Genomic DNA, 21,970 nt, shown 5'->3' with positions numbered 1-21,970 from the left:
GGCAAGGACATGTGACGACTCCGGGCTGGACTCCGCTTCGTCCACGGTGAAAGCCGATCCGGTGATCCACAGCGCAAATTTGTAGTATTTCCTCAGCAACCTGCATGGATCAGCTCCAGGCATGACGAAGCAGATATCGTCCTCTTTTGGAAGGCCAAACAAAGTAGTTTCGCTTTCACACCGAATCACACAGCGCGTTCACGACATGGCGGCGGCGGCAACAACAATACTACAGCGAGAATAAAAGTTACGCCTTCTTTTTTGCGTGAACATTTGGCGGCGTTATGCAAATCTTCCCACAGTGATGTAGCTATGTGGGGGCGTGTTAGAACGAGCCGTTTTAGGTAGGCGTGGCTGACTCAACTTTTATAAAGAATATCTCTTTGGATTTGAGACTTTAGTCTTTGCAACTTTACAGATCTTCTTTATGCACCAAGAGCTTGTAACACTCCAAAGAGAAAGGAAACATTGAAATTGCATCATATGACCCCTTTAATTCTAGCAAATAAGCTTTTGTTAAAAACTAACCAAAATTAAAAATAACATTACAAAAAAAAAAAAAAGAAGAAGAATCCAAGGCACTTCTTCTGGTCCAAAAAAGTTAAAAAGCCTTTATTCACATTCTGGCCATCTCAATACACATTAAAACTGCCTAAAACTCTGCACACTGATGCATTTATTGATATGTTTATTGTTTATTGAGATGGTCAGAATGTGAATAAAGGCTTTTTAACTTTTTTGGACGAGAAGTGCCTTGGATTCTTCTTCTTTTTTTTTGTAATAGTTGCTTCAAACCCAACCAAAGAGCACCTTCTGGGATTTCTTCACAAGGTCCTTAATCAGCAAGTAGCACTTCAAGATGTCTCCTATGATCTATTAAAAATAATGTGTTTATAATTTCTGCACAGGAGAGACTTGTTGCGCTTTTCCACTGCGTGGTATGACTCGGTTTGGCAAGGCTCAGTATGGCTCAGCTCGGCTCGGTTTGCGTTTCCACTGCAGTTTAGTATCACTTTAGAATGGGCGGGATTATTCACATGTCGTTATAGTTGCTCTACTGCCGCGACTCCTGAAAAACTTTTTCATTCTGTGTTGCCCCATCAAACTCTCGCTGGATCTGCTCCTCTGCTATCAACGAGAGGAACGTCTGTACTTCCTCAACAGACCCCAAAACCATTTTTTGGTTGTTAAAAAAAGGTGCGCTCGTTCAAAACAGTTGCGTTCTATCCCGTGCTGATTTAAATCTAGTGGTTCTGTTGTGTCTCTGTGTCGCAAGTTCAGTGATGCAGGTAGTGACGATTCTCTCCTGCCAATCAGTGATCAACAGAGTTTACACGTCACGTTTTGGTAAAGGTACAGTTCGCTTGGAACCTCAACCGAGGTGGTACTGAAAAAAGTACCAGGTACCAGGTACTGTACCCAGTGGAAAATCCCCCAAAAGTGAACCATACCGAACCGTACCGTGCCGTACCATGCAGTGGAAAACGCCATTGGTGTTTTTTCCAAACAAAAGGAAATATATCAGTATCAGCATCGGCTATCGGCCAAAATTAGTTGAAAAATATCAGCATATCGGATATACTTATATACTTTTATATACTTATATCCGACTCATTTCATTCTGGGCCAAAAGCTTTAGCCCCCATTCTCTCTCCAGAGAGGTTGCCTGAATCAGCAGTACATTTTAGGCCTCATCTGGCAAATAAAAATCCATTAGTTCCCTTTTGATCCAGGAAATTGAGTGGATCATAATGGTGGAGGAGGATTTCAATGCGAAAAGCTTGCTTTGTCCCTCAAATGAAAATATATGAAGTCACAAAAAGTCTTTTCCATTAGTGTTTTGACAGTGGCGAGGGATGAGGATATAAGCAGCACTTAGAGTTAATGGCTGGATGAAAATGGGAATTTGGGGACTAAAAAGTTAATATAATATCTCATGATATTGAGATCTGGTGGCTGGGGCTTTTTTTTAAAAAGCAGGACATCCTGTAGAGATCTCTTTAATTTCTCAATTTGTTCTCTTGCATAAAAAAAGACCAAAGACCAAGAGACCAAATTTCACATTTCAAAATGAACTCAAACATTTCTCATCAGATTATTTTAAGACCAAATGATATAAATTATGATATCCACATTCATTTTATCGTGCTATTCTCTGTCAACAAAGTTGATACTTAAATGAAACCCCATTCAGTTACCAGCAACCTTTGAGCAATACAATTGCCCTCTGTGTTTGTTAGTCACATACAATCTGATGTGTTTTGAGCTAACATTAGCCTAGCATAGTTCTGATTTGCCATTTTCTGACCTCATTCCGTAACGCTTCCAGGAAAGATCTTACAGTTGTTTCAGGAAAGCACCGTGTAAGAGATACCATGAGCTGTTGAGACTGATATCATTGTAGTAGGTTGAGAGTTAAGATCTGTGGTTTGGTGCATGTCTGTCTAGATTCTATGGCATTTCTTCCTGCGCCTGTCTGTCTGAGTCTTGTAATCTGTCTGTCTGAACGCATAGGTACGTGGAGAGAACATGCACCTGCAGCTTGTTTCCTGCCAAAATCTGTTCTGTGCACACACACACATTCCTTTAGTTGCTGATCCAACCATGCGGTCCACTCGGCAGACGTCCATGTAGTCTATTTGTCTGTCCGCTAGTGTCAGGATGTCTGCTGAAGCTAGCATAGCGCTACCTGACACAACAAGACTGCTGGAAGCCTTTTTCCTTTTGTTGCAGGCTAAGCGCTCTTGATTGTCAGCACACACAAAAAAATGCATTTATATTTGTATTAAGTAATAGAGTATGATTAAAAGGCTAAAAGATTAAATATTAATACAATAAACTCACATTTAATTCAGTTTTGTCTATAAAAGTTCATCTTTTCTGACCAAATAATTAGAAGCTCCACAGTGGAAGCTCTGCAGTATATTCTTTTTTAACTAAACATTATGGCGTACAGTAGTGGGTCATACAGCTGTTTTATGCATACCAATATATATATAGCCTACTGCATAATGCATAAATAGCAAGCATAGTATGGTAGTATGTTATTCTAAATATAGCCAGTGTGGTTAATGACCTGGAGGCAAAGTCAGCAATTATTTTTAACATATTTTATACATCCAGGTACATACATATTTTATACTTACATTTTGATTAGATTGCTAAAAGTTGGAATAGTTTTACACAAAATTTGATTATAAATGCAAAATGTGTGCATTTATTATTTATTCAACCTGCAACAGTAAAGTTATTTAGCAATGTAGCTTGCTACTCTTTGAAATGTTGAATATTGTATACAGTATAAGTTGAACACTGTAAGCAATACTTCAGTATTGCATTCCGAGACAATTAGGTGGAAACTAACATCAATCTTGTTTTTTCTACTCTGTCCTCTAGACAAGCCAGGGAACAAGAAACACCCCCAGACTTCTTCTACTTCTCTGACTTTGAGCGACACAACGCAGAGATCGCTGCATTTCATCTGGACAGGTAAGAATAAAACACCTACAGAGAGAAAGAGAGAGTTTTTGCGGGGCCAAGTGGTCAGTTGTGAGAGTTTCGGGAAGATGTTTCCAGTTTCTATTGGCTATATTCCTTATTTTCTTGTATGTCTGTCTGTTTCAGAGACAAACCGGTACCATCTGAATAACAATGAGATCATGTGACCTTAAGCATTGCCAAGAGATAATGCTTAGCATCCCACTGTGTTTACTTTGTGTTTACTCGGCCTTTATCTTCGTTTGACAGAAATGTTTGGAGGTGTTTAGATATGACAGGTCTGGGAATTAGTTTTAAGGTGTCTGACGTTAATGATAAGGTCGGAAGAGACAATATTAGATTGCCAGTATATTGGACAATGTCATCATTATTGTCTGAACTTTAAGTTGTATTTTCCATTATTTCAGTTTTTCCCCCCATTATTCTTGGCATTGTGCTTACTAGTTAGCGAAGACAAGCATTATTATTACTACTGCTTATGGCTCATGGCTATGGATTCAAAATAACCTAATTAACTAATTATGTTTTGTAATTACTTTTAAGTAAATGTTATTATGTTAAATGTTATTATTAATAATAATAATAATAGCAATGGTAACACTTTACAGTAAGGTCCCATCAGTTAAATTTAGTTGATGCATTAACTAAAATTAACTACCAAAGAGCAATTCATTTGTTACAGTGTTTATTAATCTTTAGTTAAAGGGGTCATATTTTGTGGGAGAGCATTATTTTGTGTATTTGGTGTAATGAAATGTGTTTATGCAGTTTAAAGTTTAAAAAACACATCATTTTCCACATACTGTACATTATTGTTAGCGGCCTAGCATGAGCGGAAGCCCCGGCTTAGCGTGAGCTGAGGCCAGAATAGAGTGAGCTGTGGCCAGGCTAGAGTGAGCTGAGGCGGCGGGGTCGAGAACGGCGCGTCCGGAGGATCCGACAAAGGAGCGGCAACCACATGTGACGACCCCGGGCTGGACTCCGCTTCGTCCACGGTAGGTGTGGCTGACTCTTAACTTTTATAAAGAATATCTCTTTGGATTTGAGACTTTAGTCTTTGCAATTTTACATATCTTCTTTATGCATCTAGAGCTTGTAACACTCCAAAAGCGCATGAAATCGCATCATATGACCCCTTTAATAAAAATATAACTGTTCATTGTTTGCTCATGTCAGCTCAGGTCCATTAAATAATATTAATAGATTCAAATTTGAATAGTAATACTGCATTAGTAATGCCGAGAGTAAATTAACGAATTAATAAATACTCGAATATTAGAAATTAGAATATTTTTCATTGTTAGTTCGTGTTAACTAATGTAGTTAACTAATTAGAACAAATTGAACCATGTAGTAAACTCTTGCTATTATTTATTTTATTTTATTCTTTTATTTTATGTACCACCAATAAATAGAAAAGTTTTTAAGAAAAGTCCATTATTAAAAATTTGTGTGTTATGGTGTATATTGAACAAGTCTGTTAAATCTGGTAGCCTGCATGACGCTCATCCAAACCCCGTTCAACCACCCCAGTAGCCTTTAAGAGGAAATTCCCCTTACAGAGACCTTCAGCTTGGCTTCCTCCCAGTTCTTTCACTGAAAACACCTGTAGTGCTCTGATACTGCTCTAGAATGGACGTTGGCCGGGGAAAAGAAACCATAACCACACACACACACACATCTCCACATTTCACTTTTACACACAAGAGCGCTCACACCATTGTGATGTCAGAAAGCCAAACCAACTCTTATTATATTCTCGCCGCTCTGCGCATGTCACTCAAGACTTTTGGACAACGGCCTGAAAAGCACTTAGTGCGATAGAGTCGATACACCTTACAGTTACTCCCAGAGTAACAAGGTGCATGTGAGTGCAGTCAGAAGTCAGAAGAAACTCCCCGCTGACTTTAACAAGAAGCCCCACAGAGAGAGGCTTTGTGGAGTCAGAGAGCTAATTGAGCTTGTGAGACACACTCCATTTCCTCTAGAACGTTGTTGCTCTCATTTGAGGCGCCTGTCATGTCCATGATGTATTTTATTTAGGGGAGGAAAAAGCATTGTATGATATGCCAACTTATTGTCAGCTGAGTGATAACGCTTTGCTAGTGAAATGGTATATTGATAGCTTCGCTTAGTGTGAAAGAAACAACTGAATTTTACAAGAAATGTTGTGCTACTACAGTACTCTCAACTTCATCGCAAACCACTTCCTCTCGGTTATACTGTAGCTTATTTCCACAAACGTCCGACAGAATGTTCCTAGAATGCAGTGTTTCCACACTGGGCTCTTTGTCGCCTGCGTCCAGAGTGACTCTGCAACTTGCGACCCCTGAGTGGTTTCATCTCAAAGGCTTGGGTTTCTGTCTCTCAGGGGCCAGGAGCCCATGCACCACACGATGTGGGATTTTCTCTGAGGCGGCCCACTGGACACAGACAAAGACTGAGAGATGAACAAACCCTCCAGCATGCATGTGCGCCATTCAGAATTGAATTCAGAAAGAATTTTAAATTGCAATTAAATTCCTCTGTTTGAGTTGAAATTGCAAACAGGATGCGAACTCAAATTGTAATTCCAGTTTGAATTTAAAGAAGTTAAACTGAAATGAAATGATGGAAAATATGGAAAATCTTCTAACTGTTCTTAGTGTAGTTTATAATAATGTTTCATTTTTCAGTATCAATTACATATAAATATATTATCATACACACAACATATGGAGTACTTTATTCATAATCATTAGTTGACACTCCTGCAGATATTTATATTTAGTATTGATTAATTTAATAGTAGTAAATTGACCATGGTAAGATAAAAATAAATGGTTACACTTTAGTTTAGGGACCAATTCTCACTATGAACTAGTTGCTTATTAGCATGCTTATTATTAACGTGTTGGCTGTTTATTAGTACTCAAAGCACATATTCTTCATGACCATATTTTAGATCCCTTAATCCACCCCATACCTAAACTAACAACTACCTTGCTAACTAGTAATAAGCAGCAAATTAAGAGTTTATTAAGTTAATTCGTTTATTGAGTTAATTTGCGAATTGATCCTCTCTCTCTCTCTCTCTCTCTCTCTGTATATATATATATATATATATATATATATATAAATTTATTTAATTTGTATTTACATTTAATAAATTCACTTTCATTTTAGATGTGGTGCTATATGGCAAAATTCAAATGCATTTGATGTGTCATTTGTTTTGACATTATTAAACTTAGTTTAGAGAAGTATGTCTAGTAATTGAGGAAAATATTCTACATGTTAAGGGATAAAAACCACATATTAATAATGCATATTTGTGTGTTTTTATTGGAAATCTTCTGTTGAATTTCTGAAAATTGCATTCTGTATTTTTTTTTTCTCCCTATCATTCCAATTCCACTTCTTGTGAGGCGTGTGGCCAGTTTAATTAAAAACTCACTCATAATTGAAAAAGAGCCAATTCTGACTTTTGCCCAACACAAGTACACAAGAAAGACATCATTGTCTATTGTCATTGTCTATGATTAGAGGGCATTTATATCCTGTGGTGTGTGGCCAGATGCTAAAACGCCAATAAAAGTCTAATAAAGAGCAATCACGGAGGTGTCATAAAGCCAGTGAGTAAAGAGTGGGCTCAGTTGCTTAGCAGTAGCACCTTGAAGAAAAAAATCATTACCCAGCCACTTTAGAAATGGCTTTATTCTATGGATTTTCTGTGCTCTTTATTGTTTGCTTCCTCATTATTGAATGCGGCAGGAGATTGAATGTCTGGTGTCACTGTTCTCATAAAGCAGCCTGTGAACTGTGCAAGGCCTGCGTGAAGAAACACCACAGGTGTTGTATCTGATAATGCATTGCAAATGAATCGTTTGACAATGTCATTTGTTTGTGGCGCACAGAATCCTGGATTTCCGGAGAGTTCCCCCGGTGGCCGGCAGGCTGATGAACATGACACGGGAGATCCGAGACGTGACCCGTGACAAAAAGCTCTGGCGGACATTCTTCGTATCCCCAGGTATGAGTGGCTTCCACAGGGCCTTTTCTTCTACCCCATCAGGCCATGCTTCCCCCTGATTGTTGGCTTCTCACGCATATAGAGTTCAGACAATGGGAAAATCCAAATTTCTGAGAATCAGACAGTCATTCAGTTTCATGACAAACTTCCCTGTGGTGTCGAAGTGTTAGCATTTAGCTAAATTTGTTGCATAGTTTAGCATGTTAGCATCTTGCTATGTGTATTTTTGACTGCTTATTCCTCTTTTAACCGCTTAAAAAGTCCATAAAGAGCCATTAAACTAACCAATTATGGGCTGTGACAAATATTAGCACAAAAAGCGTGCAGTAGACCAGCCATAGACCAGCTAACGACACCCAGCCAAGATGCTAGGCTAATTACAGCCTTTAATTGGGGAGTAACAAGCATGCAATAACACACGTGCAGCTAGTTTGGCAACTAAATTACCGACATTTAGATGATGTAAGTGTTCGGATGAGGCACACAGATTGGCCATATTCTTTCTCTGCAGGGCTATCATTAGCATTCTGCCTCCACTTCTCATGACAAATGTGTTTTTGTGGGAACGAGTGAAAGGGCTCCGCTTCCCCGGGGAGCCATGTCAGGAAACATTTGAAAAAGGCATTATACATAATGATTCATCATTGGCTAAACAGCAGCGTTTAATGAGCCCTTGGTGAATCCGAGCATTTTAGATCACTGACATCCTTCATCAAATAAAGGCACATCTGGAGAAGTCACCTATTTCAAAAGCATCTTCTGCAAACTGTAACACTATAAACAAGGCTGCTGCACAAAAGATTGCCATAGTTAGCATGTTGTTGCTGTCAAATTTGGTTACCATCATGATTGTGGACAGTATGGCTTGGCGTTATGATTATATACACATATGTGTCAACTGTATTTGCTGCCACATAGATACATTTATGTGGCTATTACTGAGAAAGGCTGCTTTTGGCCATTTAATTGCATGTTATTTGCAATTAAATTAAAATGTATTATAGTTTAAATTTATATTAAATGCAATAAGCTAAACCTGAGTGCTTTTGACCCACTTAAGTAGAATTTAATACATATTTATGTCTTTTCATAATTACTTCAATTGTGCAGAAATAAGGTTAAGGTGTAGCTGAATGTACTGATGAGCATTTATGATAAACTAAACTATACTTTAATGTTATTTCTATTGAATCTTGTATGTTATGTATTTAAATCATTTAGAATCAAGTACATTACATATGCTCTAGTATGTCAGTCAACACATCAAAATAATCACAGCAAGTCAAAAGATTATTAAGCATAATGATTTAAAATGTACTTTAAAGTAAAACCTTTCATTTGACATTATTACAAAATGCACTTTTTAAAGGTACTGTGATAATGTACATACTATAAGCACCTTTAGAAACATAGTCATGAAAGTGTCTCTCTTTAAATACACTTAAGTGCCCTTTTATTTCCCTGCCAAAAAAAACTATAGAAACCATCACAGAAATTCTAATGGTTTCCACTACAAATACCATTACAGACCATCAACTTTTAACCATTAAAACCAATAAGAAATGCTTTCCTGTAGTGTGTTTTGAGACATATTCCATTAGGATTGAGTGGTTTTAACAAGCCACCGATAGAAGGCGACCAATTACTAGTAGAGACCAATAGACACAATTACAATTTCCATTAAAACCAGTACAATTCCCATTATAACCAGTAAAACCATTACAAAATCTGTGATGGTTTCTATTGTTTTTTTTTTCAGCAGGGTTAATTAATATTAAATATGTCTGCAAGTACAGTTTAGTTAAATATGCTTTTAAGATTTGAGGGGAGTTTTACTATTTTAAGTCTTTTGTGCTTATATAAATAACCACATTACATGGTTATGGTGTGTATCACAAAATACTTATTTTGGGAAAAAAAAGTTAATATATGATATATAATTCATTATTATTATTATTATTATTATTAATATTATTTAACTTTATGAACGCAAACCAAAATATAAGATTATTTATTAATTAAAAATCAATGCATCAGTGAAAAACAGCTGCTTCACGTTATATAAAACTTGACTTAAATATCTGGGGATTCCGAAAGGTTGTAGGTTCAAACCCAGTAATGGGCAATCAATGAGCTATTACCATTGTGTACTTGAAGACACTTAATCCCATGTTACTCCAGAGGGACTTTTCCTTTCTCTTTGCTTCACTGGTGGTCCATTTTAAAACCCCCAAGAACAGTTTTCTCTTTCCTAAGACCTTTTCTTCCTCACCTCTGCAGCCAACAACATCTGCTTCTACGGCGAGTGCTCCTACTACTGCTCCACAGAACATGCCCTATGTGGGAAGCCCGACCAGATCGAGGGCTCCCTGGCTGCATTTCTTCCTGACTTGGCACTAGCTAAGCGCAAGACCTGGAGGAACCCCTGGCGCCGCTCCTACCACAAACGCAAGAAAGCTGAGTAAGCTCTTTTTCTCCGCTTTATCTCCGGTCTCCACGCACCACCCCATATCTTCATTAAACTACAGTCTGGCTTTATCAGCAAAAAAGACTACTGCGGTTCTCACTTACTCTCAGAGAAATCCTATCTGTGCAGTAAAACAATGGGCCATCCTGTTTGAGATGGCAGTTGTACGCTAGTAGGGTTATATATGAGAAGGGACAAAATGCAGCTCAAATTTAAAGGTGAAGTGAGTTTCTTATTCGTTTTCTCTATTGTAAGGTGGGAAGTGGATCCGGACTATTGTGATGAAGTCAAACAGACTCCTCCGTATGACCGAGGCACACGACTCCTGGACATCATGGACATGACTATTTTTGACTTTCTAATGGGTAAGTGTTGAACATGTTTAAAATGTGTTTATAAACTTTTGCTTAGAAGTATAGGGGAAACTGGGGAAAAAATTACTTTTCTTTTTTTAGGGTAACTTTATTTTTACATTTTTGCATTTTTGAATTAAATGTTTGTGTAGACTCATGAAGTCTTATATAAAATTTAACATTTTCCATTATCGCCCAGGAAAGAGACACAGTTCATTGGATGCAACTTTTGTGACAACATGCCCCTATAGTGGCAACTAATAAAAACTTATGCATTCTGTCTCCTGGAAGTTGTGTAATAGTCAGCCAGACACATTGCTTAATATGGCCAATGAACTATGAAAATAAAAAATAGAATAAAAAAATTAAAAAATAAATAAATAAAAAAAGTTAATTGTGATATACAAGTTTAAAAATAAGAAACAGAGACATTGTGAGATATAAAGTCACAATGTGAGGTAAAAAAAAATGTAGATTATAAACAGTCAAATTTAGGAGATATTCAGTAACATTAAGAGATAAGTCAAACCAACGCTATCTCACGACCAATTCGTACGTATTTTACGAGATGGCTAATTCGTACGAATTCGTACAACATCACTCGTACGATTTTGTATGATTTGTCTAGACCCCAGTGACGGGTAGGTTTAGGGGCGGGGTTAGGTGTAGGTAATTCGTACAAATTCATACGAATTGTGCAACTCGTAAAATACGTACGATTTAGCAAAAATCGTATGAATTTTTACGAGTGAGGCAGTACGAATTCGTACGAATTAGCCACCTCGTAAAATATGTACGAATTGCCGTGAGATCGGGCTGGTGAAACTGTGAGAAAGTCACAGCTGGGAAATATACAGTCACATTGCAAGCAAATAAAGTTGCATTGCAAGGTTTTAAAGAATGTCACTGAGATATAAAGTCACATCTCAAGATAAACTCACATCTGGTCACATTGTAAGATGGAGTCACACTGTGATATATAAAGTCACAACTGGAAGATATAAAGTTTTAATTTCAAGAAATAAATTCACAATTTTGCGATATAAAGTCAAGTTGTAAGATATAACGTCACAATAAGAAGATATACAGTTGCAAATTTAAGAAACAAAGTCACATTGTGATATAAAAAAGTCACACAGCAAGATATAAAGTCACAACTAGGAGGTATAAAGTCAATTTCGAGAAATAAAGTCACGATAGGAAGATATAAAGTCACGATTACAATAAATAAAGTCACATTGTGAGATAAAAAGCCATATTATGAGAAAGTCAGTTGGGAGATATACAGTCACATTACAATAAATAAAAAAATCGCTGTGAGATATAAAGTCACACTGCAAGATTTAAAAAGATCATATTGTGATATATAAAGTCACATTGCAAAATAAAAGACACAATTGGGAGATATAAAGTCTCAATTACAAGAAACAGTCACACTGTTAGATTATAAAAAAGTCACATTGTCAGATAAAAAAGTTGAATTGCGCAGAAGTCACAGTTGTGGGATTTACAGTAACATCACAAGAAATAAAGATACTGCGAGATAAAAAAAAAGTCACTGTGAGATATAAAGTCACATTGTAGAAGTCACACTGCGAGATGTAAAGTCACAGTGGTAAGATGCAAAGTCTCAATTTCAAGAAATAGGTGCAATCTTTAGATATAAAGTCACAATTACAATAGTCGTACATATGATAAGTCACATTGTGAGATAAAGTCATATTGTGGAATAAAAAGTATATAAAGTCACACTGCAAAATATATAGTCACTAACTAAAAGTATAAAGTCTCAATTTTGAGAAATAAAGTCAATTTTGAGATGTGAAGTCACAATTAGGAAAATAGTTTGTCTCAATTCTGAGAAATAAAGTCACAATTTTGAGATATAAAGTCACAATTACAGGAGTCATATACATAATAACAGTTATTGTAAGACATAAAGTCACATTGTTGGATAAAAGAAAGTATATAGTCACTTTGTGAGATAAAGAAGTCACACTGCAAGATATAAAGCCACAACAAGAAGTGTAAAGATTCTGAGAAATAAAAACTTTTTTGAGATATAGAGACAGAGATATAAAGCCACGACTATGTTAAGTATAAAGTCTCAATTTCAATAAAGTCACAGTTGCAAGATATAAATTCACAGTCTGTGGGTGATCTCTGGATGTGTCTTCAGAGCTTGAGAGTGTTTTGATCCATTCATGAGCCGTGTGCCCTTGAGCGAGGCTGTTAACCTCAGGTTGATCTGAGGGAATTTCCCCTGTTCATCAGAAGTTCCTGGTGCTTTTCTGAGAGGACATTGTGTGAACACCATAGAAACCAACTCCTCCAGCCCTACTTGTGTGTGGATAAATATAGATTCTGATTCAAGTGTCAACTCGAACAGTTTTAAGTGTCAACATTAGTCATCAAGACGACTAAAATTATCAACTGCAGAAGTGGAATGTGTTGAAAATACCTTAAAGGAGACCTACTATGCCCCTTTTTAGCCTACAATATGAAATGTAAGTCTCAGAATGTGCCTGTGAAGTTTCAGCTCAAAATACCCCACAGATAATTTATTATATAATTTTGAAAAAGCCTATTTTGAGTGGAAGCAGATACACGCTGTTTTAGTGCATGTCTCTTTAAATGCAAATGAGCTGCTGCTCCCCGCCCCCTTTTCCAGAGCAAGGCTGTGCTTTTACAGCTGGTACCTCAGATACTCTGCTAAAAAAACATCTGTTTGGTTTTGATTACCGTGTCTAAGGTACGGTGACCGGGAGGGGACATGTTCGGTTCACTTAGTTTTTTTCGTGGGCATGACATATTAGCTCGTGGGAACATGATAATACGTTGTGGCCACAAGATATTAATTAGTGGGAACATCATATTAACTTGTGGGAACATGATATTATGTCGTGGCCACAAGATCATTTTGTCAAGGTAACGACATCCATTTCTCGCTTTTGGGAAAGGTACCCCTGAATAGTTTTGTAAATAATAACCTAAAATATATGATAGCAATTAGGCTAGCATAATTATACAGAACGTTTTGTGTATTAGGTAAAGCGATACACAATAAATATAAAAATATAGCCCTAGCCAGTTAATAAAATAATAATATACAAATATTAAATAAAAAGACAAAATCAGTTAATGGATTTACAAGACTGTGGGATGGATAAAAATGTTTTATCTCTCTCTGATAATCCCGGGTTACTATGGTCATGCAGGTTTGTATATGCATTAAATACATTAAATGCATTAAATACATACGAGAAATTAATGTCATTCCCTCAACATAGCATCTTGTGGCCACAACATAATATCACATTCCCACGAGTTAATATGACGTTCCCACAAATTAATATCTCGTGGCCACAACATATTGTCACATTCCCATGAGTTAATATCTCGTGGCCACGACATGTGAGTATTAAACTAAGTTCTCTTTCATGTCTTATTGTGCTTAAACTGTCAAATACACACAAGTTTATGTTAAAAACACACGAGTTACAAAAACAGTCGGTTATGTCTGTGAAGGTAAACAGCTGGGAGAGAATTTGCATGTTTATATTAGATCTGTGTGGCAGGCAGCAGCTTAATATACAGTAAATAACTCAATAAATCCACTGCTCTCTCGTCTCCTCTGAGGCTGGGACTCGAAATAGTGATCTGTGCTCATCAGTGCAGCCAAAGACAGAACAGTTAGCATGCTTTGCTCGAACTTTCACTATGGTGTTACTTTCAGTTGCAAAAACACAATGGCGGCGCCGTGGGTGGAAACTTGCAGATTAAGGGGCGGTAATATTATGATAAGATCCCCATTCTACGTCACGGGGGGAGCGAAATCTGAACAGCTTGTTTTTCACAAGCTTGCAGAGAAAGGCTTACCAAAAAAAAATGACTGGGTTGTTCTTTTTCACGTTTAACTTAAAGGAGCGATGGACTTCCTTTTATCTTTTCTTCAACATCCCACATCAATCTTCCTGTATTTCACTCTCCCTCTCTCCTTTTTCGCACTGAACAGGCAACATGGATCGCCACCATTACGAGACTTTTGAGAAGTTTGGAAATGAGACTTTCATTATTCATTTGGACAACGGCAGAGGGTAAGCCGCTTTTATTATAGTGTAACGTCCTCACCGTCCTTCACACCTCGCTCCTCAAAGCTCCACACGACTCCACAGCCACTTCCTTTTTACACCGAAAACATGGAAACGGAGTGTTTCTATCTTAAGAGGCGTGAATATGTAGATGTTGAGTGGAAGGTCAGAATTATATGGCGTCATGTCTCAGGGTGTAATATGTGTGCCGTTGAAGGGCTCACAGTGGGTAGAAGTCACACAGGTGCTCGCACAGATAAAGGATTTTGATTAAACTGACATTCTGCTCGACTGAAGTGGCTGCTTTTTCATTCTCTACATTTGTTACTGAAGTAAGCCACTGTGTAGAGCCATAGGTCTCTCAATGCCAGATTAATCCAAGTCCCGACTAAAATTTACATGTATTTTCTTCTATTTGTGTGAACTGAACTGAACTGAATTTCTGATGGGGTTGTACTGCTACAAATAAGTTGCAAGGTCCTATCATGAAGTTATATAAAGGACTACTCTTTATATGTCAGTACTTTTGTTGAAGTTGCTATTCTGCTATTACTTGTGTTACATATGCGGTTTTGCAGGATGAAAATAATACATTTTATTATACTTATAAATAAGAATATAACTGTAAAATGTAAGATATGGCCTCTGAAAACACATTTCAGCCCCACTGAACCACACCAGTAATGTGCTGTACAATTTGACTTACCAATATGAAAGTAATAGTGAAAGATGAATGTATAATGACAGAAAGTGATTTAAGTGTCCGTCATATAAGCTGGGTTTTATTTCTTCTTAAATAAAGACCTGAATGTACAATTTGGTGAGCTCTTCATATTCTAACTTTTATGTCTGGTAAAAGTTAAGTATAGTATGTTGGAAATGGTTGTTGAGCGTTTTAGCATCTTTACCCTAGTAAAAACAAAGTACACTTTAGCATACTTTTAAAGAGTACTTATTATGGCCGTAATATACTTTAAAATAATATACTGAAGTGTGAACTGAATGTAATGCCGTCAGACACTTATTTGCATGTTAATTGCAATTAAATGAAAATGTATTATATTTTAAATGTGTAATAGATGCACTTAGCTGAACTTTAAAGTGCTTTTTGAGCCACCAAGTAGGACTCAAGTACATCTTTATATGTAGATTCATAATTTTTTCTATTGTCTTTGAAATAAAAAGTGCACTGCTACATTTATGGCGAACTAACATAATCTCTATTGAAACTTGTATGACATGTATTTGTAAGTATACACATTTGTAATAATAGAGTTGTAATTTAGTACATATATACTATTAACTATTAACTAACCGTCATGAAAGTGTCTCTCTTTAAGTGCACTTAAGTGGCCTTTTATTTCATTAATATTATATTATCCGCAAGTACAGTTTTTTTAAACATGCTTTTAAGATTTGAAGTACAAAACAAGTACACAAATTAAGCACACTTTTTCACCAGAGAACCATTTAAAAATATCTCTCTAACCCCACAGATTTGGAAAGCATTCACACGATGAAATGTCCATCCTGGTCCCTTTGACTCAGTGCTGCAGGTAAGATTGTTTTTCTCCACTTTCAGACATCTCTTGAATTGAGGCAATGGCCTCCCAACTGAGAGAGTGACTGCAGTGCAGTAATTCAGTATAGCACCGACACAACCGCATCCTGCTGTCTGCTGTGCACTGTTATTCTAGCTGTATCCTTTATTGCACATTTACATTTATTTCCTGTGGCTGATGTTTTCTTGCTAGAACAATCTATATGAATGGCTGCAAAAAACACTGACTGTGTCCCAATTTGCATAATTCTGCAAGCTGGTCGTAGTACACTCCACTTTGTGGCTAAATTTGCTATTCTAAGGGGCGATTCACACAAACACATTTTGCATTCCACTTGACTACTTTCACATTATTTTTCTATGCAAACATTCACTAGACAGTTGTGTATTGAACTCACGCCTTGTGTCTTTCGCAGAATTTCACGCACAACACGTTGTTCTAAAAATGCTCATTTGGCACTTGTTTAAAATAAATCCAGTAAAAATAAATCTCCAGAGTTTGTTTTTAATTCTACTGCTCGCCTTTCATGTAGTTTGATGCAAAAATGTGTTCTGTGTGAACGTTCCTATTGGAATTGAAGTTTTACTTTTTTTCTCACATTTTTTCGGAATTTTCAAAATTGTCCTTTTTAATGGTTAAAATAAATGTAAATATTTAAAAAGAATGTCTAATTAATTTAATGATCATAAACTCATATAGTTTAACAATAATTTACTAAAAGTTTAATAAAAAGTATGGTCACACTTTATTTTAAAGGGATACTCCACCCCAAAATGAAAATGTTCTTGGCTTGGTATTGTTGGCAGAATTCGGCCCTCGGCGAAAACTAATTGAGGAACCCTGCAATAGGCCATATGTAAGCATATTTTTACTTTTAATTTGATTAATAACGGTTTATTGTAATTTCATGTTCAGTTCAGTTTGTTTCACCTATGATTTACACTGCAAAACAAACAATAATCATTTATAACTTATATGTGATTTGCATTTAACAATTCTATTTACGACTGAAAAAATGAAATGTTATAATAAAAAGCTATTTATTAAAACGAACTAAAATCAATCGATCGATTCGTTCAAACTGGATTAAAGGGTTACTCCACCCCAAAATGAAAATTTTGTCATTAATAAACTTACCCCCTTGTTGTTCCAAACCCCTAAAAGCTTCGTTCGTCTTCGGAACACAATTTAAGATATTTTGGATGAAAACCGGGAGGCTTGTGACTGTCCCATTGACTGCCAAGTAAATTACTGTCAAGGTCCAGAAAAGTATGAACGCAAGCAGCGTACGCTATTCTGTGTCAGCCGCGACACAAGGATACGTTTTCTACGTGTAGTTACGCTTTGATATGAACGAAAACAGCGCATCCCTGCAGCGTGGCTGACACAGAAGAGCGTACGCTGCTTGCGTTCAGTGGATATTCTCCAAAATGGCACTACGGTGATGCGGAGAGACACAGAGGAGACGAATTGTTGAATAAAGTCGTTATTTTAGTTTTCTCGTCGCTTCATAACGTTACGGTTGAACCACTGATGGCAGATGGACTATTCTGACGATGTCTTTCGTACTTTTCTGGACCTTGACAGTGTCATTTACTTGGCAGTCAATCGGACAGTAAGTGATTAATGACAAAATTTTTATTTTGGGGTGTAGTATCCCTTTAAGGTCCAATTCTCGCTATTAACAAACCATTATCTATACAAATTTTTGCCTCAATAAACTCCTAATTTGCTGCTTAAATTAATAGTTAGTAAGGTAGTGGTTAAGTTTAGGTGTTGGGTAAGATTAGGGATGAATATGGTCATGCAGAATTTGTGATTTATAAGTACTAATAAACAGCCAATATGCTTTTAATAGTAAATAAAGTTAATAGTCAGAATTGGTCCCTATACTAAAGTATCACCAAAATTACATTTGAAGGATGAAACCCATTTTATTTTTCCCAAAATATGTGTTTTTCATTTAAAACTTTCTGGATACCATAATGGTTTAATAAAAATGTAATAATCAAAAATAAAAATAAAAATGTTTTTATTTATCTATTGATTTTACAATAATAAGGCCCTATGAAATGTTTGTTTGTTGTCTATTTTAATTTTTCAGAAATTATGATAATACAAATATATTATCACAAATGGTGGTGATAAAATAAAGACGTAATACATTAACAATTTAACTAATCTTTTCAAATCTATCAATTATTTTTATTCATTGGCAAACAAAGTGCCAAAGGTTGACTATTAAAATTAAAATTAAGATGGAAGAAAACCTGTATGACATTCCTTAAATAATAAAGTTCTAAATATTATTATTATTATTCTGAAAAGTACTTTCTACCGTACAATAGTAATAGATTTCAATCGGTTACTTCAAGTTAAAGCAACTTTTAACTTGACGGGTTGTCATGAAGACCTTTGAGTTTTTGTTTGTATCTATCTAACGAATCTTTTATCTAATGAAATGCTTATGAAGTGAGCAGCTCTAGAGATCAAGTCCATGTGTTTCAAATTTCCAGACATTCCACGTTATACTTTAAATTCCATTTTCATAACTGGATCTTAAAATTCCGTCTGTATTTTCATAGCACCCTATACACTAAACAAATTAGCTGAGTTATACCTTTTACCGTTCTCTCAGAGTGAAGAGGTCGACGTACCTGCGGCTACAGTTGTTGGCTAAAGAGGAGTTCAAGCTGAGCTCTCTGATGGAGGAATCGCTACTGCAGGACCAGTTGGCACCCATCCTCATCCAGCCCCACCTGGAGGCCATGAACCGCCGCCTGCGCCTGGTGCTCACGGTGCTGGCCGACTGCGTGGAGAAAGAAGGCTTCCCATCAGTGGTGGAGAACGACCTGGACGGAAAGCCCTCCTTGCACCACCACCAGGCGCACGGAGGGAGGTAGTGAGGCCTGAACCTCGGTTCCCGCCAGTCAGTCCCCCACCATGAGCCCCACCGAGGCTTATGCTCGAGTCACACTCTGAATTCAGTGAATTCCACGACTAGCCACCAATGCCTCTGAGGAGCCACCCTATTGTGTGTGTAGAAGCGGAACTCTGGGACGAAGACGTCGTTTCTGGATGGCCGAGGCTTGTGTTTGAGCTGCACTACATACTTTTCTGTTGCATCCTGATTTGTTTGACAAGTCTGCTGATATAATTATATTTGCATATTTCAAGTTGCCGAGTGTACAGACGAGTTGGAACCAAAAGCTGAAAAAGATGATTTTGGTAATCAGATCTATATATTCAAACACAACTGTGCTCATGTAGGTCTTTGACATAAGGGCACGTAAACAAGCTTTAATGATAGTACTGCAGTGCAGTACTACTGTGCAAGGACACTTAAACGCATCCTTCCCTGTGCGTTCACAATTCGACATCATTTCCTGCCATCTGAACCAAGCCATCGTTTCAATTGCGCATTGTGCCATCAAGCCTTCAATCATCGTGTCAGATTCGGCACGTTTGTTATTTCACTTAAGGTGAAGTGCGCGCTTCATTTGAGGTTATTCAGTGGTGAAGGAGAGAATCACGCTGATTGGTTCTTCAGGCATCCTGTGCCCGCAGTCAGTGTTTCCCATCTCAGGCCTCATGCTGAATGCACCTGCTCTCTCTTAATGAGAACCTTAAGGACGGGCTGATGCTATGCTAGCAGAAGTTCATAATGATGTTAGTCGTACTTCACGCTGCAGGTATCTCGAGTCTCATCTGGTGGAGTGATTTCAGTGCTTGATTATAGAGTAGGGCACAGGCTCGAGGGAATGAAACAAACCAATCAGTCCTAACCAGGAGGCAACAAACTGATAAGTCCTTTCATGTTAAAATAAGTTTTTGTCCTAACCAGGTGACAAGCAATGGCCAACGAGACCAGGGGAGTCCAAACTTGCGCTTCCAGCTTATTACAAAACACCTGCCTGGATGTTTCTAGCAGGCCTAAAGAGCTTGATTAGCTGGTTCAGGTGAGTTTATTTAGGGTTGGAGCTAAACTCTGCAGGACAGTGGCCCTCCAGGAGCAGGATTGGACACCTCTGGACAAGACATTTTGGTTGGTTTCTATTTCTTTTCTGAGTCTATTTTTTTTAGTTGTGCTAACGGTGAACTCTCACTGGTCTGAAATCCTGCTTCACATATTTGTGTATTATGCTGCGTTCCATTCAGTCAGACGTGGGATCTGATCTCTCATCCGTTTCATTGCTCCGTGTTCAGAGCATGACATAGCAAACCAAATGCTCCTGCCGGTGTTTCGTGGTCTATGAAGATGTGTCCTAGAAATCAGTTTGGGGAGGTTACATAATGGTATTTAGTGCAAGCATTTGTTGTTCTGTGATTATTAACAGAGAGGATCAATCACAGTGTTTTACACACCCTGTTTCTCTGGTTTTATTATCAAGAAATATGGGAACGTGGACTGCTCTGCTCTGCTCTGCTCTGATCTGTCTTATCATAATAAAGGCAGAAATGCCAAAAATAAATATTTAAAAAAATGTTTTGAGGGAATATCACATTTTCTTACTTTTTTCTTAGGTTATAAAGTAGAATGAAAATAACAGTTAAGAAGAACACTACTCTTAAGAATCATTCGTGAATCCAGCACTGATTAGCAAATGACTTGCCTGTGGAAAGTGGTTATAAGACATGGTATAATGCTGATAGATCGTTTTATAATAGGACATCGTTTCATTCCTACTGTTTTGTTTTGTTTTTCAGCGTTACTCACATATACTGACCTTTCAACAAAAGTTATTATTCCATTGCTCTACATAAAACCTGTTTTCAGCTCTCACTTATTTTGTGTTGTGTAAACCATGGCCAAAAAAGGCAAAAGAGTGCCTTTTATCTTTGTGGTGATTGCCACTTTCTCGTTCATTCACTCATATTCACGCCATCGCATTTTAAAGAAGTTTTAGTTGGCCTCTAAATGAACCTTTTGGAAATAGTTGCGTGTTGTATTTTAAAAGCTCAAAATGCTATTTATTAAGAAAGAGTACATTTGTGAGGAAATCGTGTTGGGTTTTAGGTCTTATTTTGCATTTGAGATTTTGTGTGTGTGTGTGTGCTTTAAAAAGAAGTCCCTGTTCCTCACAGAAAATGTAAAGATGATTTGATAGTCTGACTGCTCTGTGTAAAGTGAGGGGCCACATGTAGTGTTTTGTGTTTAACCCCAGTGCCTGCGCAATGCTCAAGAAACTTTAATGTTTTGGGATTATTCACAAACTGACCTTTTAGTAGCCCATGGCCTGGACTCAAAGGTGTTTTTTTTTTTTAGTTGGCAGTGAGTAATTATGAGATGGTCAAGACTTCTATTAGCCAAACAGACTTAAAAATGTTCCCAATACTCTGTTTTTCTGTACATATCTGTAAATATGATACGTTGATCCAAGAGGCTGTTTTCAGAGCAAAAAAAAAAGCTTCAGTTTTCTTTTCCTCTCTTAGGCATTGTTACTGTGAAGATCTGTTTGCAAAATGATAAAAGTGTGCAATAAATGAAACTATGTTGTTGAACTCTTTTATGTGTAAAAAGCAAAGCAAACAGTGATAGTAAAGGACCAAAAATAACAAAAAAAAAGTTAAGCCACGGTCACATTAGAGTTTGAGCATGCAATGGTCATAGTAATTTGAAATATTCTATATTATTTAATATTAATTAGTTCATATAGTTAATATAGGCCTACTAAATTGCAACTTCATCACTGCAAATGTGTAAATGCAAATGAAGAGTTAATTTGCAAAAACAGATTTCAAATTTTTTTTTTTTTTTTTTTCATTGTGCATTTCAGTTAATCTCAATCAAACTGCAATTAGGTTATTTTGATTAGGTTAAAAAATAACTTAAAAAATACAGCTAACTAACACAATAATAACATGATAACAATAAATATCTGTTTTTGCAAATAAACTCTTCAAATATATTTAAATACATGACATACTAGTTTCAATAGAAGTAACATATATTTTAGTTTATCATAAATGCTTGTCAATACATTCAG

The 21,970-nt window shown here is 36.8% G+C and overlaps 1 protein-coding gene across 1 annotated transcript in view; it reads left to right on the top strand.

The window, feature by feature from the left end:
• fam20ca (FAM20C golgi associated secretory pathway kinase a) overlaps nucleotides 1–21,456 on the top strand; it is a 64,036-nt gene extending 42,580 nt beyond the window's left edge. The window contains exons 4-10 of the mRNA XM_016452569.1: nucleotides 3,397–3,489; nucleotides 7,395–7,510; nucleotides 9,791–9,971; nucleotides 10,233–10,342; nucleotides 14,346–14,427; nucleotides 15,918–15,977; nucleotides 18,622–21,456. Coding sequence (XP_016308055.1) covers nucleotides 3,397–3,489; nucleotides 7,395–7,510; nucleotides 9,791–9,971; nucleotides 10,233–10,342; nucleotides 14,346–14,427; nucleotides 15,918–15,977; nucleotides 18,622–18,886 — 907 coding nt within the window. The 3' untranslated portion in view covers nucleotides 18,887–21,456. The remainder of the gene's footprint in view (nucleotides 1–3,396; nucleotides 3,490–7,394; nucleotides 7,511–9,790; nucleotides 9,972–10,232; nucleotides 10,343–14,345; nucleotides 14,428–15,917; nucleotides 15,978–18,621) is intronic.
• Nucleotides 21,457–21,970: the final 514 nt, after the last annotated feature.

This window comes from Sinocyclocheilus anshuiensis, unplaced genomic scaffold, assembly GCF_001515605.1.
Source record: "Sinocyclocheilus anshuiensis isolate Anshui unplaced genomic scaffold, SAMN03320099.WGS_v1.1 scaffold1265, whole genome shotgun sequence".
NCBI lineage: Eukaryota > Metazoa > Chordata > Actinopteri > Cypriniformes > Cyprinidae > Sinocyclocheilus > Sinocyclocheilus anshuiensis.
Note: the sequence above shows the minus strand (reverse complement) of the source record. Positions and strands in the feature narration are given on the sequence as shown.